The sequence below is a fragment of the Miscanthus floridulus genome, chromosome 18 (genome assembly GCF_019320115.1).
Source record: "Miscanthus floridulus cultivar M001 chromosome 18, ASM1932011v1, whole genome shotgun sequence".
Lineage (NCBI taxonomy): Eukaryota > Viridiplantae > Streptophyta > Magnoliopsida > Poales > Poaceae > Miscanthus > Miscanthus floridulus.
In genome coordinates this window covers 111,491,152-111,511,378 of record NC_089597.1, presented here as the reverse complement: position 1 = coordinate 111,511,378, position 20,227 = coordinate 111,491,152, and the positions used below count along the sequence as shown (strand labels likewise).

General features: G+C 47.6%; 2 protein-coding genes across 2 annotated transcripts; both read left to right on the top strand.

Annotated features, from left to right (window-relative positions):
• The first annotated feature begins 315 nt into the window (after positions 1-315).
• Positions 316-13,453, top strand: LOC136520820 (pollen receptor-like kinase 4). Its single transcript, XM_066514480.1, has 4 exons — positions 316-1,180; positions 11,661-11,926; positions 12,019-12,412; positions 12,478-13,453. The coding sequence occupies exons 1-4, from the start codon at positions 535-537 to the stop codon at positions 13,146-13,148; spliced, it is 1,977 nt and encodes a 658-aa protein (XP_066370577.1). The 5' UTR covers positions 316-534; the 3' UTR covers positions 13,149-13,453.
• Positions 13,454-16,858: 3,405 nt separating this feature from the next.
• Positions 16,859-19,273, top strand: LOC136520902 (bZIP transcription factor RISBZ5-like). The gene is made up of 6 exons (XM_066514580.1): positions 16,859-17,176; positions 17,314-17,395; positions 17,762-17,897; positions 18,002-18,077; positions 18,172-18,297; positions 18,397-19,273. The coding sequence occupies exons 1-6, from the start codon at positions 16,997-16,999 to the stop codon at positions 18,670-18,672; spliced, it is 876 nt and encodes a 291-aa protein (XP_066370677.1). The 5' UTR covers positions 16,859-16,996; the 3' UTR covers positions 18,673-19,273.
• Positions 19,274-20,227: the final 954 nt, after the last annotated feature.

Sequence of the window (20,227 nt, the reverse complement as noted above, 5' to 3'; positions counted from 1 at the left end):
TACATTTCTCTTTCAGAGTAGACGTCGGTTTCACCGCTCGATTCGCAGTGCTACGGGCACAACAGCTGCTTGAATGAAAAGTACTAATATTTGCGTGAGCTAGTTCCAAACCGCTTGTAAAAAATTGTACCCCATTTCCACGCTGTAAATGACAGTGAAAATTTAGGGTCCAATCCAAAAAAGTTGAGCTGGGTTTCAAGTTCGTCAGCTGGCACTGGCACCAGACTTGCGTCGGGAACCAACTGATGAAATCAGAAGCTTCGAATACTAGTATACTGACAGCCTGCGCGAGCGAACGACGGCAACAAGAAAGACGTTGCGGTCGCAGCGGCGACTCCCAAACGCACCCGCATCGGTAACACAGCCCGCGCCCCTATTCTTAGCTCGCCACGAGGCCGGCGCGGGAGCCGTGTCCGCTGTCCGCCCGCCTCTGCGCCATGCGCACCCTCTCCACCCCTTGAGCACGTCGCTGCCAGCGCTAGTGCGCCGCACGCTTCCACGCACGCCCACACATCGTCTCCGCCTGCCGTGTCCATGGCCGGCGAGGCCGGCGAGGCCGCCGCGGCGGCGGCCGGGCGGCTCCTCCTAGCCGCGGCGCTCGTCCTCGCGGCGTGCACCGTCCCCGTGGCGGCTCAGGCCAAGTCGGAGGCTGACGTGCTGAACGAGTTCAGGGCGGCGCTGCGGGGGGCGGACGGCGGCCCGCCGAGGGAGCTGAACCAGTGGGCGACCTCCCGGGGCGCGCCCTGCGTCGTCAACGCGACGCAGTGGCCTGGGGTGAAGCGCTGCATCAATGGCCGAGTGGTAGTCCTGCAGCTGGAGGGCCACCGGCTGCAGGGCGCCCCCCCGGACCTCGCGCTGCTGGTGCCGCTCCAGGGCCTGCGATCGCTCAGCCTCAGCAACAACAGCCTCACTGGCGCGTTCCCGGACGTGTCCGCGCTCCCCGCGCTCAGGTTCCTCTTCCTGTACCAGAACAGGCTCGCCGGGGAGATACCCGACGGCGCGTTCGCGGCGCTGAGGGGGCTTCAGAAGGTCAACCTCTCCGGGAACGCCTTCACCGGGCCGATACCGAGCTCCATCGCCTCGTCCGGCCATCTGCTGTCCGTCGACCTCTCCAACAACAACTTCTCCGGGCCCGTCCCGGAAGGGCTCCGGAAGTTGGGCGCCAATGTCCAACTCCAAGGTGAGTTATTCGTCATGGCTTTTTCCAGTCGTTGACATGAGTTTCTCTTTGATGCATGCAATGGTTATGTTTTCTCTGTTTATTGTTTGGCAAATTTTGCCATGGTGGAGTAGTTTTGAAGAGTTCTCTGTGTTACTGATGGGATGTGCAATTAGTACTTTAGTACTAGGATTTATTAATTTATTAGGAGTTTGTAATATTGGAAACTACTTTGGGTTTAAGTTGCTATTTATATGCATGCCCTGTGGTCCATAGGTACCTGATTTTAATTTAAATTGTGTTTTAGCAAAACCTGGGTGGGTAGGTTGATGCCTCAAGAAACCAAGAAAACCATGGGCTCCAAAAAAGTTTGAGAAAAATAAAGTTGTTTCTAAGGTCATGGTGCATCATCCAAAGACGAATATATTGCAACAAATCCGTCTTTTCCAGCTTATTTTTTCAGCCGGAACAGTGTTTTTCTCTCACAACAAATCAGACGGAACAATGTTTCAGCTTGTTTTTTCAGCGAAGCGAACGGGGTTGCTTTGCGTCTCACTAAGTCAAAGATCGAACATGGCCAAACGTATCGGTTAAATCGAACCTGACTCTGAACAGAATCAAGCATAGCTTATAATTTTATAGAATCAACGTTAGATGTTTTAAGAAGGGTTAATCGGAATGGTGCCATTACAACTTTCGTGTTTCTGAGAAACGCCATTATAATTCATCTATTTTGAAATATACCATTATAATTATATCATTCCTTATAATACACCATGCTATACGTATGATGCAGCCCTGGACCCAGCTGCAGGGGGACAACTGCATACAGTATTTTTGTATAGACCGTGATGCCCTTTCCTCTTCCTTCTCCCTCCCTCTCGTGCTTGCATGCTCCAGTGGCGTCCATGCCTCCACGGAGCTCCCACATGCCAACCACCACCCTCATCTCCACCCCCGTGATCCCATGCATCTAGGAGCTCGCCTAGGGAGGAGCTTGGCGAAGGGACCAGATGGGGGAGGAGCTGGTCAAGGAGGACTCGTCCATCGCCGCCATGGAAGGTCGTGTGTCGTGGAAGGGGAGCAGCTCGCCCAGGGACAGTGAGTGTCGCACGCCCCACTCTCGTGCCGCACCACGGCCTCATGCGTGACGCTCGCATTGCGGCCACGCGACCGTGCCGCCCATGCCTGCGCTCGCCGTCGCGCGCGTCGAGCCACCTGGGCAGGCGGGCAGCACGCCTGCGCTTGCCACTTGCTGGTGACTGAGCTTGCCATCGCGTGCTTCGAGCCCCCCAGTAGCATTCCTGAGCTCGTCGCTCACTGGTGACCAAGTTTGCCGGTGACGGAGCTCGCCGTCGCGTGCCGAGCCATCCAGGCAGCATGCGTGCGCTCGTCGCTCTCCGATGACCGAGCTCGCCGTTGCGCTCCGAGCCCCCTCCGCCCCCTTCAAGCAGCACACTTACGCTCGTCACTCGTCTCTCGTCTCTCGCCGACGACCGCTGCGTGGGAGTTGCCCGGGTGTGTGGTCCGACTCAAAGCCCACGGAGTCACTGGCAGTAGCAGCCGTCCTCTCTTCCCCAAGTGCGGTGAGGAGAACCGGCGAGCATAGAGGCCACGGAGAAAGGCCAGAGGAGGAAGAAAGGTTATTTTGGGTCCATACAAAACTGTGTCACCCTGCAGCTGGGCCCAAGACTGCGTTATACGTAGAACATGGCATATTTGGTGGAGCAACAAAATTATAATAACATATTTCATATTAGGTGAATTGTAATGGCGTTTCTCAAACCCATGAAAGTTGTAATGGCATCGTTCCAATTAACCCTTTTAAGAAGGGTGAAGGGGACCGTGATGGCTAAGAGGGAGGGTAAATTAGGCAACTTAAAATTCAACTTCTAAACTATGGCCCCTTTTTCTACACTAAGCAAAACATATGCAAAAGATAAATTATCCAAATGTGTAACTACGGTTTTGCTAGTGTGTTGCTATTTCTACCGCAAAAGGAGTAATACAAACAATGTAAATGCGGGAGCTAAAGAGCAAAGTAGAGATATGCAAACTCCCGTCGATGACTCTAGTATTTTTACCGATGTATCGAGAAGCGCGCAAGCTTTCTCCTAGTCCTCGTTGGAGCTCCTCGCAAGGGCCAAGCTCCCAGTCGGGTAACATCATGGATAGCCTTGGGCCTTCCCCACGCGCAAGTGGGTCTCCGACGTACCTTCCGGCAAGTCTCTCCCGAATGCTCCCCGCTGTCTTCACTATCAAGCTTCCGGCCAAAACGCCGCGGGCCTTGTTCCCTCCGGTACACGGTGGCGGTCACACCACAAACGCGGTTGGTGTGATCTCGCACGACTACAAGCCCCTCCGATGTACAACAATGATGCGCGCAAGCACCGAATGGTAAGTGGTATGCAAACATCACTAAACACTATGCTTAAACCTAGAGCAAACATATAAGCGGTGGTCTAATCAACATAAGCACTTCGCAAAAGCACCTACGCTAATCACCTAATGAATCACTAAGTACTATGCAAGTGGAGATCACTAAAATGGTGTATCAACACCCTAGATATGTTTCCTCAGCTCCACTCATACCAAATGGCCTGTTGGGAGGTCTATTTATAAACCCCATAGAGAAAGTAGCCGTTGGGGATGAAATCCCGCTTTTTCTGCTACTGACCAGACGCTGCTGTCATCCTGACCGGATGCGTCCGGTCATCCCGATTGTTAGAGCGTGATCCACTGATCAGACGCTGATGGCGTCCGGTCACATGCCACCGGACACGTCCGATCGTAATTTCGCCGCTCTGGAACCTCTCTATACTCGATCAGACGCTGCAGTTCTACGTCCGGACGATTTGCCGCCAGTGTCCGGTCAGTACTGAGTGTGTTGCCGGGATGATGAACAGTGCCATCGGTGCGTCCGGTCGCTGCTGCAGACGCCTTATGTTGCCGTGCAACTGATCGGAGCGTCCGGTCGCTATAAGGGTTGCGTCTAGTCACTCTGTCGAGCATGTTTCTTCGTGATCTTGCATCTGGCTTGGTTCCTATCTCCGTGCTTGGACTATGCTTGATATCTTGGGTCTTCTCTTGTGCTTCTAGGGTCTTGCTTACGGTGTCGATGATTGGATCATCACGTCGCCTTCATCCAAGTCACGTCTTGCACCCTATTGGACTACACAACAATCACTTGCAAATTCATTAGTCCAATTTAGTTGTGTTGGTCATCAAACACCAAAATCCAAAGTAAATAGACCTAGGGTCCATTCTCCTTACAATCTCCCCCTTTTTGGTGATTGATGACAACACGACCAAAGCAAGCAAATAATAATAATTTGGAATTTAAAAACTATCTACTTGCTAGGATGCAATGCAAAGGGCAATGTTATATGATGCTAAAAGATACCACTTGTAAGACTAAAAGATACTAATTGAAGATACCAATTGTAAAGCTAAAAGGTACCACATGTAAACATCTTTTGAAAACTTATCTTGCCCTTGTAAATGTCCCCATGTGGCATTATGGATTTAAGCCTTGCTTTTTATCCTACAAATTCTCCTCATTACATAGACTAATCCATAATCAACTATCCTCCCTTTCTCAGACTATTACCACTTGTAGACCATTATCACTTGTAAATTATTATGATCTTGCTTTTGGTTCTATAAATTAATGCTTGCTTTTGGTCCTCTAAATTCTCCCCCTTTGAAATCAAACACCGAAAAGGAAGACATTAGTAGCACAAGGGAGGGTCAAACTTTGTGATCCCTTGTATGTGGAGTGGAATAGGTCACAAAATTTGACTCTCACATTACATAGACTAAGCTCCCCCTAAATATATGCATACATATGATAGAGAATGTAGTTTATGCATAATTGGCAAATTAATGCTTTAGGGAGTTTAATCTATATAATGTATGGAGAAAGCATATAAATACCAAAGTGAAATCAACATGATGATATCGGTTTAGAAATACCACATGTGGAAACCAATTTGATTTCTACCACTTGCAATAGGTGGTGGATATTTTGAAGTATGATGCTTAACTCCGAGGACTCCATTTTCCTTACAATGAGACTACTACACACATGATAAGCTTGAAAAGGTGTTAGTCTCAAAGCATCTAACTTGTAGAGTAACCTCCCCCTAAATTTATGCACACAAGTATGGAATACTTATAGGAGACATGCACATTGATTTAGAATAAAAAATACCACTCTGAAAGATGACATCACATGAATGTGAGAATCATTTTCGAATGTGATATTCGAGAGAAATTATCTACAATTTAGACTTTGGCACATATTAGATGAACAATTGTAAAACAAGCTATGTGTCGTGCTCCTAAACAATTTAAGCCATGTAGGTTTGCTCCAAGGGTTAGAAGTGAAACCGAGCAAGCCTACCATAAGATATACCTAATGTATGCATGACAAAAGATATAAGTATGCAAATGCAAACCTAGGCATCAAAAAGTAACTAGATGCTAAAAGATACCAAATGTAAGAAATACCACTTGTAGGAAATACAAATTGAAAGAAATTACATCTAGTTACCTAATATGGGAAGGGGAATTTGGGTCCATAGTATTCACTAACCCACTTGGCAATGACTTTGTCCATAATAATGCACCCCATGAAATGCACCCATACTTTGCCAAGTCTCCAAATTCTTCGAAGTCCATTGTACTTCTCACTTTCCTTTTAGGATCCAAACCTTCTTGGTGCTCTTCATGTTTGAAATGATTTCCTTTGGCACCCAAAAGCATTTGACCCCATTATTGGCTTGCTTGTTCACCTTGATAGCCACCACCTTGTCATTTTTCTTCTTCTTTAACAAGTATGGTATGGAGGCCTTCTTGTCCACCTTGTTGGTGTAGGTGTTGGAGAGCTTGCTTGTTTGCTTTTTCTCTTTCTTCTTTGCTCCTCTCCCATTCTTCACCTTGCACTCATAGGACTTGTGTCCTTCTTTGTGGCATACATAGCAAACCATGATTTGTCCCTCATCAAGCTTCTTCACTCCCTTAACGGTGTTATCTTGATGAAGTTGGGCTTGCTTCGTCTTGCCTTTCACTTGAGTTAAGTCCTTGGTGAGGCGAGCCACTTCTTGCTTGAGTTGCTCATTCTCCATTGCAATCTCTTGTGTGCATGTATCTACAACAACTTTCTCAACACAAACTTGGTTGCACAAGGGTGAGTCTAAATATAAATCATTGCAAGAAGTAAAGCCATCCTTTTTAGGCATGTCAAAGATATAACTTTTCTTTTTAGGTGCCTCCGTGGGGGTAGAACCGACGGCTTTAAGATTAGCAACTTTATTAGTTAGCTCATCACAATGTTTGCACATAGTTTCCATTTTAGCAAGCAAACTTTTATAAGCATCTTGTGAGCTAGCTAACTTTTCTTTTAGTTTTTTATTTTTCTTTACAAGTTGCTCATCATTGATTGTGCAATTATTTATGTTTGCACTAGTCTCAAGTTGCTCAATTTTAGTAGATAGCTCCATATTAAGATTGGCAAAAGTTTTATATTGTTCAAGCAAAGTAGCATAAGCTTGTTGTGAGCTATCTAGTTTTTCTTTCAATTTTTCAAGCTTCTTTTGTTGACTAGTGCACACTTTAGCAAAGTTAAGATTTTCTTGTACAACTTCATCATAAGAAGGTAGCTCATCATCACTATCATTGTCACTATCACTAGGGATAGATTTTTTGTTACCTCATGCCATAAGGCACACATGTGAAGAGCTTGATGATGAGTGCTTGTGACTTCGCCTCTTGTGATGGTCTTCTTCTTCGCTTGAAGAATCATCCCATGATCTTATTGATGTGAGGGCTTTGTCCTTGCACGCCTTCTTCTTTGTCTTGGGTGTGGGCTTGTTTGGACAAACTTCCACAAAGTGCCCCAACTCACCGCATCCATAGCATCATCTCTTTCTTTGCTCATTTCTTTGATTGGTGAAGATGAAATCTTGAATTTGGATGGACACACCCCTAACATTGAGCCTTTGGATCATCTTCTCCACCTTATTGATAAGTTTGATTGATTCTTCATCAAGGTTGGAGGTGGAGGAGGAAGATTGATTATCATCACTTGAATCATCATCATCATCTTCTTCTTCTTCTTCTTCACTTGAGGAGCTTGAGCTTGAGCTTGTCTCAACTTTCTTGCCCTTCATCTTCTTTTTCTTGCTACATGCAAGAGCTTTGCCTTTGCTTGATGAAGAGGCTTCTTCTTGACTCATCTTGCATGACATTTTAAATGCCACTATCTTGCCAATGATTATGGGCGGGGTCATAGTGCTCAAGTCCTCCATGTTATGAAGGATGGTGATGATGCTTGCATATTTCTTTTGTGGTAGCACGGAGATGATCTTCCTCACGATGTCCACATCATCTAGCTTTGTTAATCCTATTGAATGGAGCTCATTGATAATTAGATTCAAACGTGAATATATATCACGAACAAGCTCATCATCATTCATTTCAAAGGAATCATAATTTTGTTTAGCTAGACAATATTTTTGCTCATGGACATTAGTTGTGCCATCATGGAGCTCTTGGAGTTTTAACCAAATTTCATATGCCGCATTTAAAGTGAACACTTGGTTAAACACATCAATGCTAAAAGATTCAAACAAGCAATTTTTGGCTCTAGCATTGAAATGCATTTCTTTTTCTTCACTCTTTGTGGGTTTATCGGAATTCTTAATGGATTTCATCCCGTCACGAGTGACTCTCCAAATACCCAAATCTACCGCCTCAAGAAGACAAGCCATTCTAGCTCTATAGTAGGAGAAGTAAGTGTCGTCAAAGTGCGGAGGCCTAGAGGTATCCATCACAACCACTCTAAATAGCGTCGGCTCAACGGCGATTAAGCTAAAGGTCCAAATTGAGCCAACCGGCTCTGATACCACTTGAAGGGGACTGTGACACCTAAGAGGGGGGTGAATTAGGCAACTTAAAATTCAACTTCTAAACTATGGCCTTTTTTTCTACCCTTAGCAAAACCTATGCAAAAGATAAACTATCTAAATGTGCAACTATGGTTTTGCTAGTGTGTTGATATCTCTACCGTAAAAGGAGTAATACAAACAATGTAAATGCGGGAGCTAAAGAGCAAGGTAGAGATATGCAAACTCCCGTCGATGACTCTAGTATTTTTACCGATGTATCAAGAAGCGCGTAAGCTTTCTCCTAGTCCTCGTTGGAGCTCCTCGCAAGGGCCAAGCTCCCAGTCGGGTAACATCATGGATAGCCTTGGGCCTTCCCCACGCGCAAGTGGGTCTCCGACGTACCTTCCGGCAAGCCTCTCCCGGATGCTCCCCGCCGTCTTCACTATCAAGCTTCCGGCCGAAACGCCGCGGGCCTTATTCCCTTCAATACACGGTGGCGGCCACACCACAAACGCGGTTGGTGTGATCTCGCGGGACTACAAGCCCCTCCAATGTACAACAATGGTGAGCGCAAGCACCGAATGGTAAGAGGTATGCAAACCTCACTAAACACTAGGCCTAAACCTAGAGCAAGCGCATAAGTGGTGGTCTAATCAACCTAAGCACTTTGCAAAGCACCTACGCTAATCACCTAATGAATCACTAAGCACTATTCAAGTGGAGATCACTAAAATGGTGTATCAACACCCTAGATATGTTTCCTCAGCTCCACTCATACCAAATGGCCGGTTGGGGGTGTATTTATAAGCCCCATGGAGAAAGTAGCCGTTGGAGATGAAATTCTGCTTTTCTGCTACTGACCGGACGTTGCTGTCGTCCTGACCGGACGTGTCAGGTCGTCCCAACCGTTAGAGCGCGATCAACTAATCGGATGCTGATGGCGTCCGGCCACATGCCACTGGACGTGTCCGGTCGCAATTTTGCCGCTCTGGAACCTCTCTGTACTCGATCGGACGCTGCAGTTCTGCGTCCGGTCAATTTGCCGCCAGCGTCCGGTCAATACTAAGTGTGTTGCCGGGATGATGAACAGTGTCATCGGTGCATCTGATCACTTTCAGTACTCAGTGTCCGGTTGCTGCTACAGACGTCTTCTGTTGCCGCGCAACTGATCGGAGCGTCCGGTCGCTATAAGGGCTGCGTTCGGTCACTCTGCCGAGCATGTTTCTTCGTGATCTTGCGTCCGGCTTGGTTCCTATCTTTGTCCTTGGACTATGCTTGATATCTTGGGTCTTCTCTTGTGCTTCGAGGGTCTTGCTTATGGTGTTGATCATCGGATCATCACGTCGCCTTCGTCCAAGTCACGTCTTGCACCCTATTGGACTACACAACAATCACTTGCAAATTCATTAGTCCAATTTGGTTGTGTTGGTCATCAAACACCAAAATCCAAAGTAAATGGGCCTAGGGTCCATTTTCCTTACAAAGGGGAATCCTAACTATAATAATATAAGTTGAACATTGGAACACTTTTATGGGAAGATGATTATGATGTTTTTCTTCTACACAATAATGAGTGTTTAGTGTTTAAGCGATGCCAATTGAGCATGGGAGTTGGACAGGTACAGAGCCAGAAACTTCTAAGAGCCCAGACGATTCTTATTATGCAGAAATAATTACCTACAGACATATAGTGTCTCTCTTTGATACAAACAAAAAATCCCTTTGCACTTCGGTGATGAGCCCAAGCGGCAGCCTTGGGTCGTCGGCTGGTGTCTTCGCCACTAGAGGTGGAGGCATCACAACAACAACCTACCGAACTAGGATTAGTCTTAGCAATGGGTCAGGTGGCAAGGAGCGTCTAGAGATGAGGAAGGATCGCGGGTGGCAAGAAGGCACAGTGGCGAAAGCAACTTGAGGTTATGAGATGTTGGAGTGAGAATGGGGGCTTGATTGCCTCTTGGTGAAGGCAATAATAGGCGAGTTGTGAGCATAAGAAGCATCATGTTTGTCGCTCTACATGATTCTAGAGTTAGGACGAGGATGTGAAGGATTGTTAGGGTTATGTAGTGAGGCGAACCATTGCATCAGTTGGTCGATGGACCATAAATCAGTTGTTGGATTAGTAAAAATACCCAGGCCAAAGACATTAAGCTTGTGTTTGATAGAATTCTCCGAACTAATTTGCTCCAGAAACAAAAGAATTCATAGCAAATTGTTCCAGGATCTGGAGTCATAGTTAGAAGCATTTTTCAGACTATACATCTTAGAGACCAGAAGCCTAAACCCCCTATTTCATAGCAGAGTCAAAATCGATTTCTCCTTAGAAACGTTCGTTCAAGAAACTGGATTCGTGCTAGGCCTAAGAATATGTGTCTTGAACTCACCCTTTAGAATCAACATGGTACAACTCATTCCGTGTCTAGTCTTACCTTTGGTGTGATAATAGAAAAGGAGCTCCAAATAGTTAAATCAGTTATGTGGTTATAAACATAATTTGCTTAAAATTTTCTCTACCAGCGGTAGTTTATATATATATATATATATATATATATATGGAATGTAACATAGCACAATTGAGGAAAAAAATGGAATATTTGTGGTACTTAAAGCTTGTAATATTCATTGCTAATAACCCCATTTCCTATTATAAGGTCTATTGTTAGTGTCGGGAGAAGTCTTTAGAAGCATACTTTGACTATCAACTACTCCTGCAATATATTCCCTCTGCCCCAAAAAAAAAACATGCAATTCTATGGTCCAAGTTATGTCCCAAAAAGAATGCAAATGTAGGCATTGTAGGTGGGTAGTGTGGGTATTATGGATCATCTTTATATGTGTTCGACTATCTAGAAAATTTCCACAAAACCGCTTCTTCCCCCACTAGTCGGCATTCCTGTGTTTCCTACTCCCTCTTTCCTGAAATATCTGAGCGTTCAAAATTCCTCTCAAATTATAAGGAAATCAAAATGAACTAACCCTCGAACTCAGTTTTAAAAAGGTAGCATTTATATAGATATCTACCATTAATTTCTATTACCAACCCAAAAATGGTAACCAGGATGGGTCACATCACATACGTTCTAGAATTTGTAAGATGGCTTATATTCCAGGAAAGAGGTAGTACTAATCTACCATTCTTGTTGGTTCCCACAAGCATGACAGTAGTAGGGATATGTGACTTTTCCACTTCTGATTAATTCCTCATTGGAATTTTAGACTCGCATTTTTCCCTGTCGGAGCAAGTATCATCAATTGCTACAAAATCAAATCATAATAGAAGATACATGTAATGTGAATCAACTCATGTAACTTTTATTAACTAATGATGCATATAATCTGAATATTGGTCAAAATTTATGAAGTTGGATTTTTTTAAAAAAAAATCCTAGTACATCCTATACAGTATTTTGAAGCGAGGAAGTAGCATGTGAATCTGTTGGTGCTTCCACTGCCCACTGAAACGCTACTGAAATTTCATTTCATTTTACAACGAGAGAGGAGCAATTGAGCTCAGAATATTACCGCTAGCATGTAGCTAATTCTTAAAGTGTTCATCTTTGGTCCTTGTCTCACATGCCCTCTGATCCAAACCTTGTCATTGGAATCTTCAGGGAACAAACTTCTCTGTGGCGACTTGGTCGGCACTCCATGCCCTTCCCCTTCCAAGTCCTCGAAATCGTCATCCGGGAGCATGAATATACTGATAACCATCGCCATCGTGGTGGTCGCGATCGGTGCAGTCCTGGCCGTTGCCGGCGTCATCGCAGCGGTCCAGGCCCGCCGCAACGAGGCACGCTATGCTGGAGGCGCCGAAACACAAGGCGGTAGCCCCGACGCCGCCAAGGTCACCTCTGCTCCGGCCGTCAAGATCGAGAAGGTACGCACACGGCAGCATGTACCTGCCAGCCCGGTTCAAACTGCTGTTGACGTTTCCGTATATATCGATGCAAGTAACGTTCGTGACTGCAGGGTGGCATGGATCAGCACGGCGGCGTGGTGACGCCCGCGGCCGGGAAGCGTGGCGGTCGGCGCGACGACCACGGGAAGCTGGTGTTCATCCAGGAGGGGCGGGCGCGGTTCGAGCTGGAGGACCTGCTCCGTGCCTCCGCCGAGGTGCTGGGCAGCGGCAACTTCGGCGCGTCGTACAAGGCGACCCTGCTGGACGGGCCGTCCCTGGTGGTGAAGCGGTTCAAGGACATGAACGGCGTCGGGCGCGAGGACTTCTCGGAGCACATGCGCCGGCTGGGGCAGCTCGTCCACCCCAACCTCCTCCCCGTCATCGCCTACCTCTACAAGAAGGAGGAGAAGCTGCTCGTCACGGACTACATGGTGAACGGCAGCCTGGCTCACGTGCTCCATGGCGGTAAGCAAGCAACGCGAGACATACACTGAATTGTCGCTGCGGCCTGACTGATGGTGGAACTGCAGGTACGAGGTCGAGCCTGCCGCCGCTGGACTGGGCGAAGCGTCTGAAGATCATCAAGGGCGTGGCGCGCGGGCTGGCGCACCTGTACGAGGAGCTGCCGATGCTGATGGTGCCGCACGGGCACCTCAAGTCCTCCAACGTCCTGCTGGACGCCACCTGCGAGCCACTGCTGAGCGACTACGCGCTGGCGCCCATGGTGACGCCGCAGCACGCGGCGCAGGTGATGGTGGCGTACAAATCCCCCGAGTGCGCGGCGCAGGGCGGGCGGCCGGGCCGGAAGAGCGACGTGTGGAGCCTGGGCATCCTCATCCTGGAGGTGCTGACGGGCAAGTTCCCCACCAACTACCTCCGGCAGGGCCGCGCGGGCACCGACCTCGCCGGGTGGGTCAACTCGGTGGTGCGGGAGGAGTGGACCGGCGAGGTGTTCGACAACGACATGCGGGGGACGCGGAGCGGCGAGGGCCAGATGGTGAAGCTGCTCCAGGTCGGGCTCGGCTGCTGCGAGCCCGACGTGGGCCGGCGCTGGGGCCTCGAGGAGGCGCTCGCGCGCATCGAGGAGCTCCGGGAGCGCGACACCGCCGACGACAGCAGCACCGCCTCGTCGTTCCTGAGCGACGGAGAGCCGGCGGCGGCGTCGCGGCCACCAGGCGAGCCGCTGTCGCACTCCGAATAGAGACAAACACAGTGTGGTTTCGGTGCAAACGTTGTGTGTGTGTGTGTGATGTCCGTGTGCCATGGTGGCATACGTTTGTGGGAGGCGCGGGCGGCGTCGTTTATTAATTTCTTCAGAGACGTGTGTGACGGCCGGAGATTGTCGGGGTGTGCAAGTGCAAGCTTGTCGGACCATCTTCCAGCGTGTGTAAATTGAATGTTAAATTTTGTTGAACAAAAAGGGGAGGTGTCGTGGTATAGGATAATAAGGCCGTTTGATTTGATCGGTAACCCATTGCGCTCCTGTCCGCCCTGTTACCATGGTTGAACCAAACAAAAATCATAAGTGTGTGATGACAAAAATTCATGTTTTCTTCCTACAGTGAACTCGTCAGTGGATACAAGGCGGACACTGGAGTGGAGGGGAGGCGATGCAGGTGATGCGCTGGTGGTTGCCGGATCTCGGGCACTTGAAGATCAATGCTGATGGGGCGTTCTCTCATGAGTCAAACACCTCGTTTCAGATTCTCCACAGTCCACACTAAAAGATGAGCGAATTTTGTAGCACACTTATTATGCGCTCAACATGCTGCTTCTTGTTTAGCCTCTTTTGTTTGGGCCGAGGCCCCTACCTTCTTGCAGCCTTGTCTGCAGTTTGATTATAATATTGCTGCTTAATTAATGAAGCGTTGTTCCAGAAAGAAAATCCTTGTTTTCTTCTTACCATGCCGCAATGGCCGGCTTCCTCCACACATAGCATAAGAGAAGGCTAATAATACAGTCGGCTTGCTGGCTGTAAGGTTTTTTGTAGCCTTCTCTCAGCCCACTCATATAGTAGTTAGCTCTGTACAGTTAATACATGGCCCACTTGTCTCTCTCACAGACTTTCTTGGTTCTTGTGCCCAAGCCGGCTGTAAGCTTACAGTCCGCTTCTCCTCTCTCTCCTCCCCTCTCTCCTCCACCTCAGCATTTAGTCAGCTTACAGCCTGCTATTATACTTGCTCTAAGTATGGTCGATTTGAAGCTCATTTGAGGAAAGGTTGTCTGATCAAGGAATGTGCACGACATCCCTCCATGGCTAAGAATCTTGACACTGAATCTGTACCGTATAAAAATGGTTATCGGCCTGTTTGCTGGTTGGTTTTTGGACTGATAAGCCCGACGAGTGTTGGTTTGCCGTGAGAGGAAAACACTATTGGCTGGCTGATAAGCCCTGACTGAACCAATAAGCGGACAGGTTGTATATAACTTATATTGTATAAGTTAGATTTCCAATTTCGCTAAAGTCTAGTAAGTCAGAAATCGTGCGCGTGGAATGGAATTCCCAAGGTTTTTAAAAGGAAAAAGTCCATTTTATCTCTCTGAACTATCCTCAAAGTCTAGTTTTCCTCCCTAAACTTCAAAATCGGGTAAACCACCTCTCTCAACTTTTAAAACCGTTCATTTTACCTCCCTGACCCAGTTATAGGTGGTTCTAAAAGGAAAATATAATATGGTATGCTTTAGTACAAAGTTTTTGTTATAGCTTTAGATCTATACTTTTTTGTAATTAATTCAAAGCTGCAGCTTCTATGGTCTAATTGTGGTGAAATTTTTATGGTGAACTAATTATTATATGGTTGAAGGGGCCAGGGCAGCCCTCGTGCGTCTCTGTCTCGCGACCACCGCCGTAGCTGGCGCTGAGAGGAAAAGAAAACAAAAAAAAACAAACTGGTATCTCATAACCAGTGGCGGGTGGGTATTTTTTGGCCCAAAAGCAGCTGAAAGTAGGAGGTGAGGTGTTTTCAGTTTTGTACTAGAGTAAGGCCCCGTTTGGCAGGGCTTCTCCACCGTCTTCAGGAGCCGTTTGAGACTCTACAGTGATTTGGGGTGGGATGGAGCAAAAAAAGTGGCTTCTCCCGACTCCTCCTCCAGGCCCCTAAAAACATGCTCTCACAGGGAAGCCATTTTGCCAAACGGTTTACCAAAACCGCTTCAGCTCCACCGGTGGAACTATTCGTAGAGCTGAAGCAAAAAAAAAATTGGCTTCACTAGTGAAGTGAAGCCCTGCCAAACGAGGCCTAAAAGTTGCTTTTGGCCTAAAGCAGTCGTGGCTTTTGAACCCTTTTGTTGGCTTTTGCAAAAGCAAAAAAACAGATTTAAAAGCCCAACTAAACAGGATCTTAAGCCCATCCTGGCCCAAAGTGACTGCCATATCGCCGAACATTACGCCTAGCACAGAGAGGCCGGCGAGCAGCTCGGCCGAGCGGTGAGCAGAGACCACGGCCCAGCTTGGAGCGCATGGTGCATATATACCGAACAAAATGAGGAAAGAGCTGTTATATTACATAAAATATTTAGATAACCCATAAGACACTGAATATCTGAATACGTAACCTATAAAAAACACTTGCATATATAAAGTACTGTACAACATTTCATTCGACACGAAACTGAGAAATACTTTTTTAGATTGCTTATAGCTACAAGTTTCTTCCAATCTCGGTTGACAAACGAGATCCTAAATCCCCCGGGGTCAACTATATACGCAAACACACGACTCTTAGGATCTGTACCCTAATTAGGTGTTTTAGCATATGGAAATATTCTAACTACTAATGTACTACTCCATCTGTTCCAAATTATAAGTCGCTTTAATTTTTTTAGTGCGTTCATTTTGCTATGCATTTAGATATACTCACTCCGTTCCAAATTATAAGTCGTTTTGACTTTTTTTTTTAGTATATCAATTTCGTTATATATCTAGATATAATAATATGTCTAGATACATAGCAAAATAAATGAACAAAAAAAGTCAAAGCGACTTATACTTTAGAACGGAGAGAGTAATAATATATGTAGATACATAATAAAATGGATGAACCAGAAAAAGTTAAAACCACTTATATTTTGAAACCGAGCGAGTACAACAGAAGCATTCGAATTATGCAACCGACCGACCTCCCTATGGCGTGTCACCCGTGCATGCCTGGTTGCTAATGGCCACGGCTTCACTGCCACTTAACATCGCACATCAACAGCCTGTTCGGCAGGCCGATCGTGGATTATTTACTGCTGGCTAGTTTGGTGCGAGAAAAAAATAATATTTCAGCTTATAATTCGCGATCATATATGAGCAAAGCGAACAGACCGTAAGTCGGTAAACCCTGATCTGATCACCCTCCGGATAACGAAAACAATCGAGCCACTACCGCCTTTCGGAAAAAAGAGCCTGACCACCGAGGCCACCCTCAGTCACGCCGCTAGAGCAGGATCGCTTCGAAAAGCCCGGCAACCGCTGTCCCGTCCGACGCAGCTCCACGAGTGCGTCTCCGTCCCTTGTCCCTTTCCCCGGTCAACCGCGCCACATCATCGCCCACTCACCAGGCCGCGCGGATCGTGTGGCCGCGCGGACGCGGCGGCCGGGCCGGGGCCCGCCCCCCACGGCCCACGAGGCAGATCCCGAGCCCCGTGCCGACTCGGACGCACGCGCCTCCCTCTCCCTCGCTTTCATCGCGAGATACGCGCCCGCGCCCCGCTGACAGTCGCCGCCGCCTCGTCCCATCCGACCCCCGTACCGTGACAGCCACGGCCCACCGGACGCGGGGCCCCCCTGTCGGCGGCCACGGGCGCGCGCGCGTGCCCCCGCATCGGCGTCGTTGCCTCGCCAAGGCCGACGCGGATCCGAGTCATCCCGCGTCACCATCCATTTGACGAGGCGGTTTATCCCCCAGCACCCCAGCTAACCTTTCCACGTACCACCAGATTTCTGTCCGCGCCCCACCCCTTCAAAAACCGTCGGCACGGCACGACGGCGAGCGACACCACCACGCCGGGACGGGAGGCACAGGTGCGGTCGGCGTCAACTCTCGCGGTACACCGGCTGGCGGGATGAAGAAGTGCGCGTCGGAGCTGCAGCTGGAGGCGTTCATCCGCGAGAGCGGCGACGACGCCCGCGCCGCCGCCGGGCGTGGCAATCCCGGGTGCGGCGGACCAGGCGAGCCCGGAGGGAGCGGCGTGTTCTCGCCCGGCGCCGGCGGCGCCCTGCCCGGCGTCGGTTTCGCCGACTCGGTGAGCGCTGACAGCCACGAGCAATGTGATTGCAGCGCAACTGAAAATTCATCTCTGTTTCCAAAGAAGATAGGTAGAGTTCGCTACGCTTGCCTGTGGTTTCATTACTAACCAAAGATCTGCTTGTGCCCGAGCAGAACACCATGGATGAAAGCAGTTGGTGGTATGGGAGCGTCCGCACGATGAACCCAGACATGTCGCGGACGGCGTCCATCTCCGGTAAGGGATATACAGCCCTGCTCCTTCAACTGCAATCTATACAAACTCGAATTTAACTATGTCGTCAAATGCTCTGATCTCTGTACGAATGATAGATAATTGTGATCATTTGTTGATTGGATATGTGAACCACAACCGTTTACAATTTGCACATGAATCCTATGGGATTTTAAACAGCTCAGTGTTTTCATCTGTCCAAACTTCTATGGAAATTCCTGCCTGCTAAACAGGCCTATTTGAATATATGTTAACAGCTAGTCCAATCGATTTAGAGTATGATCACATCCGAATTATGCGGAATTCTAAAAAACATCCAATTAGGCTCATGATAAGTATTGCTCACCTGCCGCATTGTCCTGGTCACAGCCAGCCTCGGGGCAACCACCTCAGCGAACCATGCTCTTGAAAGCGAGTCAGACTCCGACAGCGAATCACTCTATGAGGCAGAGGGAGTTCCATATGAGCGAGGCAACAAACCCATTGAAACGAAGCGAATTAGAAGGTATGAATAGATCAAGCCTGCAGAGAAATCATGCAAGTTTCCAACAAATGTCTGAACAGAGAGCTTACGTCTTGTTGTGGATGCATTGTTCTTGTAAATTTCAGGATGGTGTCCAACAGGGAGTCTGCGCGACGGTCTAGGCGGAGAAAACAGGCGCAAATGTCTGAACTTGAGTCACAGGTACCATAACCACTTGGCCAGGAATGACTTCCAACTAAGGATGTGATGCTGTGAGTTTTATGGGATGCACACTGATATGTTCCCTCATAATCAGGTTGAACGACTTAAAGGTGAAAATGCAACATTGTTCCAGCAACTTTCAGAGGCCAACCAGCAGTTCAGTACTGCAGTCACAGACAACAGAATCCTCAAATCTGATGTAGAAGCGTTAAGAGTCAAGGTGAGCAGTTCGCTTCTCGCAGAAACAGTTGCCACAACAACTGAACCATCACAAATGTTGCGACTCTCTATCAGTCTAACCAATCCGTTTGAATTGCAGGTAAAGATGGCAGAGGATATGGTAGCGAGAAGTGCTATATCTTGTGGCCTAGGCGACCTTGGCCTGGCACCATATCTGAACTCAAGAAAGATGTGCCAAGCTTTGAATATGCTCACAACCACAGGGTTGGATTTACTAGGGAGTGATGCGTTCGGAGGTCCAACCGCAGCTCCACAAGTACAAAACTCACCTGTACAAAGCACTGCAAGCCTAGAGAGTCTGGATAATCGAAAGTCCAACGAGGTGACCAGTTACGGGGCGGACATTTGGCCTTGAGCTTCAAGCCATTGATCAGATTCAAAGCTTGCTTCACCAAAAAAATAACAGTTTGTCAACTCAAATAACTGCTGGCTTGAGCAGAGCTTCTGGCACAAATTCCCTTGAACCATATTTCCATAGAAGCTTTATAGGATGCATCACTCTTTTGATGTAACTCTTTTGATGTAACCATGTCTCCAGTGGGAAAGTATCATTTACTGGCAGTTGCCTTGGCAGATAGGGGGATCCAAACAAGGCACCAGTATAGTTTCAACTAGAAAATGAAGCTGTCTTTGTACAAAGCTGCAAATGCAAACGTTAGAAGTAAATGAACGTCCTGAATAAACGTGTGAAGTAGGAATGATACTTAGGATCCATTTCCAGGTCAGGTGAGACAGTTATGTTTACAACAAATAGTGATACATTTTGTTTAGAAACCATTATAAATTTATAATACATAGGAATGTTCAATCCAGTACTACTCCTCTAGTAGGTTTGCAGCACTAGCTCAAGTAGATTCAAGCATGTTTTCACTACTTTTTGCTGGGATTACAGCTGTACATCATGATGTAAAATGCATAACTATTAACTAGGGAGGTTCTTCTGTGATTTAAAACCTTCCGGCATTGTCACTTCTACATACATCTCATAAAAGTTCCAGGCATCTGGAGAACTGAAAAATGAGGATTTCGTACACGTTATAATTTTTCATAGAACAGGAACATTTGTAGACATATCATCTTTCCCCTGTATCTGGTTTACTTCAAGAATGTAATTCAGAACATTTCCTAAGACCTAAAAATACATGAGGGTAATGGAAGAATGAGAATGACAGGAATCATACAAAAAGGGTTGACCGAATAAAATTCTCAAAAGGAAAGTTAATTGCCTCTTCAGAAACCAAGGGCCACCAGCCACAGCACCTTTCCCCCCAGCAAAAGGACATGATAATATTATTCTCTTCCTCTCTCTCCCTGTCTCTCTCCTTGAAAAAAGGTATGGCATCACTTTTTTTTTTGAAACAAAGGCAGGAGCTCTGCCGCTCAATTAAGACAAAAGAAAATTATGTACAAGAAGGGTAGCCAAACGTGGTGCCAACACATGCCACACGAATGGCTGACCCACCCACGCGACGCGGAATGGAAACAAAACTGTCATGAGTCATCGTTGCCGAGCGTGGTTACAAAACAACCAGCAGCTCCGACTTCCCATGGCAAACACGGACCAGCCTAATGAAGAAAAAAAAGATGGCCCAAAGCGAGAGGCCGCAACAGGTCATCGTTGCCAAGCTCAAAACAAAGAGCAGCTCTGACTTCCTATCTTGACCCTCCGCCCCACCCCCGGCATTTGCCACACCTTCAAAGCCTCCCAGTAGACGAAAGAGGGGGTGGTTTGCCTCATGTCATCGTTGCCGAGCCACATCCCTTGACGCAGCAGCTCCGACTTCACGCTGCAAGTCCTCCCTCCACACGCAGACCAGGCGCCGAGAAGCTAAGAGCATCAACCGAAGGCAACGTCGTGGTTGAGACAAGATCCAATCAACGATGCCTTCAAGAAGGGCATGACGTCGACA

What these genes read in the sequence shown, in the direction of transcription:
- LOC136520820 (XM_066514480.1), top strand. Translation starts at nt 535, where the DNA reads ATGGCCGGCGAGGCCGGCGAGGCCGCCGCGGCGGCGGCCGGGCGGCTC. An exon ending in CGCCAATGTCCAACTCCAAG is followed by an intron (nt 1,181 to 11,660) that starts GTGAGTTATTCG and finishes TGGAATCTTCAG; the next exon opens with GGAACAAACTTCTCTGTGGC. An exon ending in GGCTCACGTGCTCCATGGCG is followed by an intron (nt 12,413 to 12,477) that starts GTAAGCAAGCAA and finishes GTGGAACTGCAG; the next exon opens with GTACGAGGTCGAGCCTGCCG.
- LOC136520902 (XM_066514580.1), top strand. Translation starts at nt 16,997, where the DNA reads ATGAAGAAGTGCGCGTCGGAGCTGCAGCTGGAGGCGTTCATCCGCGAG. An exon ending in GCGTCGGTTTCGCCGACTCG is followed by an intron (nt 17,177 to 17,313) that starts GTGAGCGCTGAC and finishes GTGCCCGAGCAG; the next exon opens with AACACCATGGATGAAAGCAG. An exon ending in TAGAAGCGTTAAGAGTCAAG is followed by an intron (nt 18,298 to 18,396) that starts GTGAGCAGTTCG and finishes TTTGAATTGCAG; the next exon opens with GTAAAGATGGCAGAGGATAT.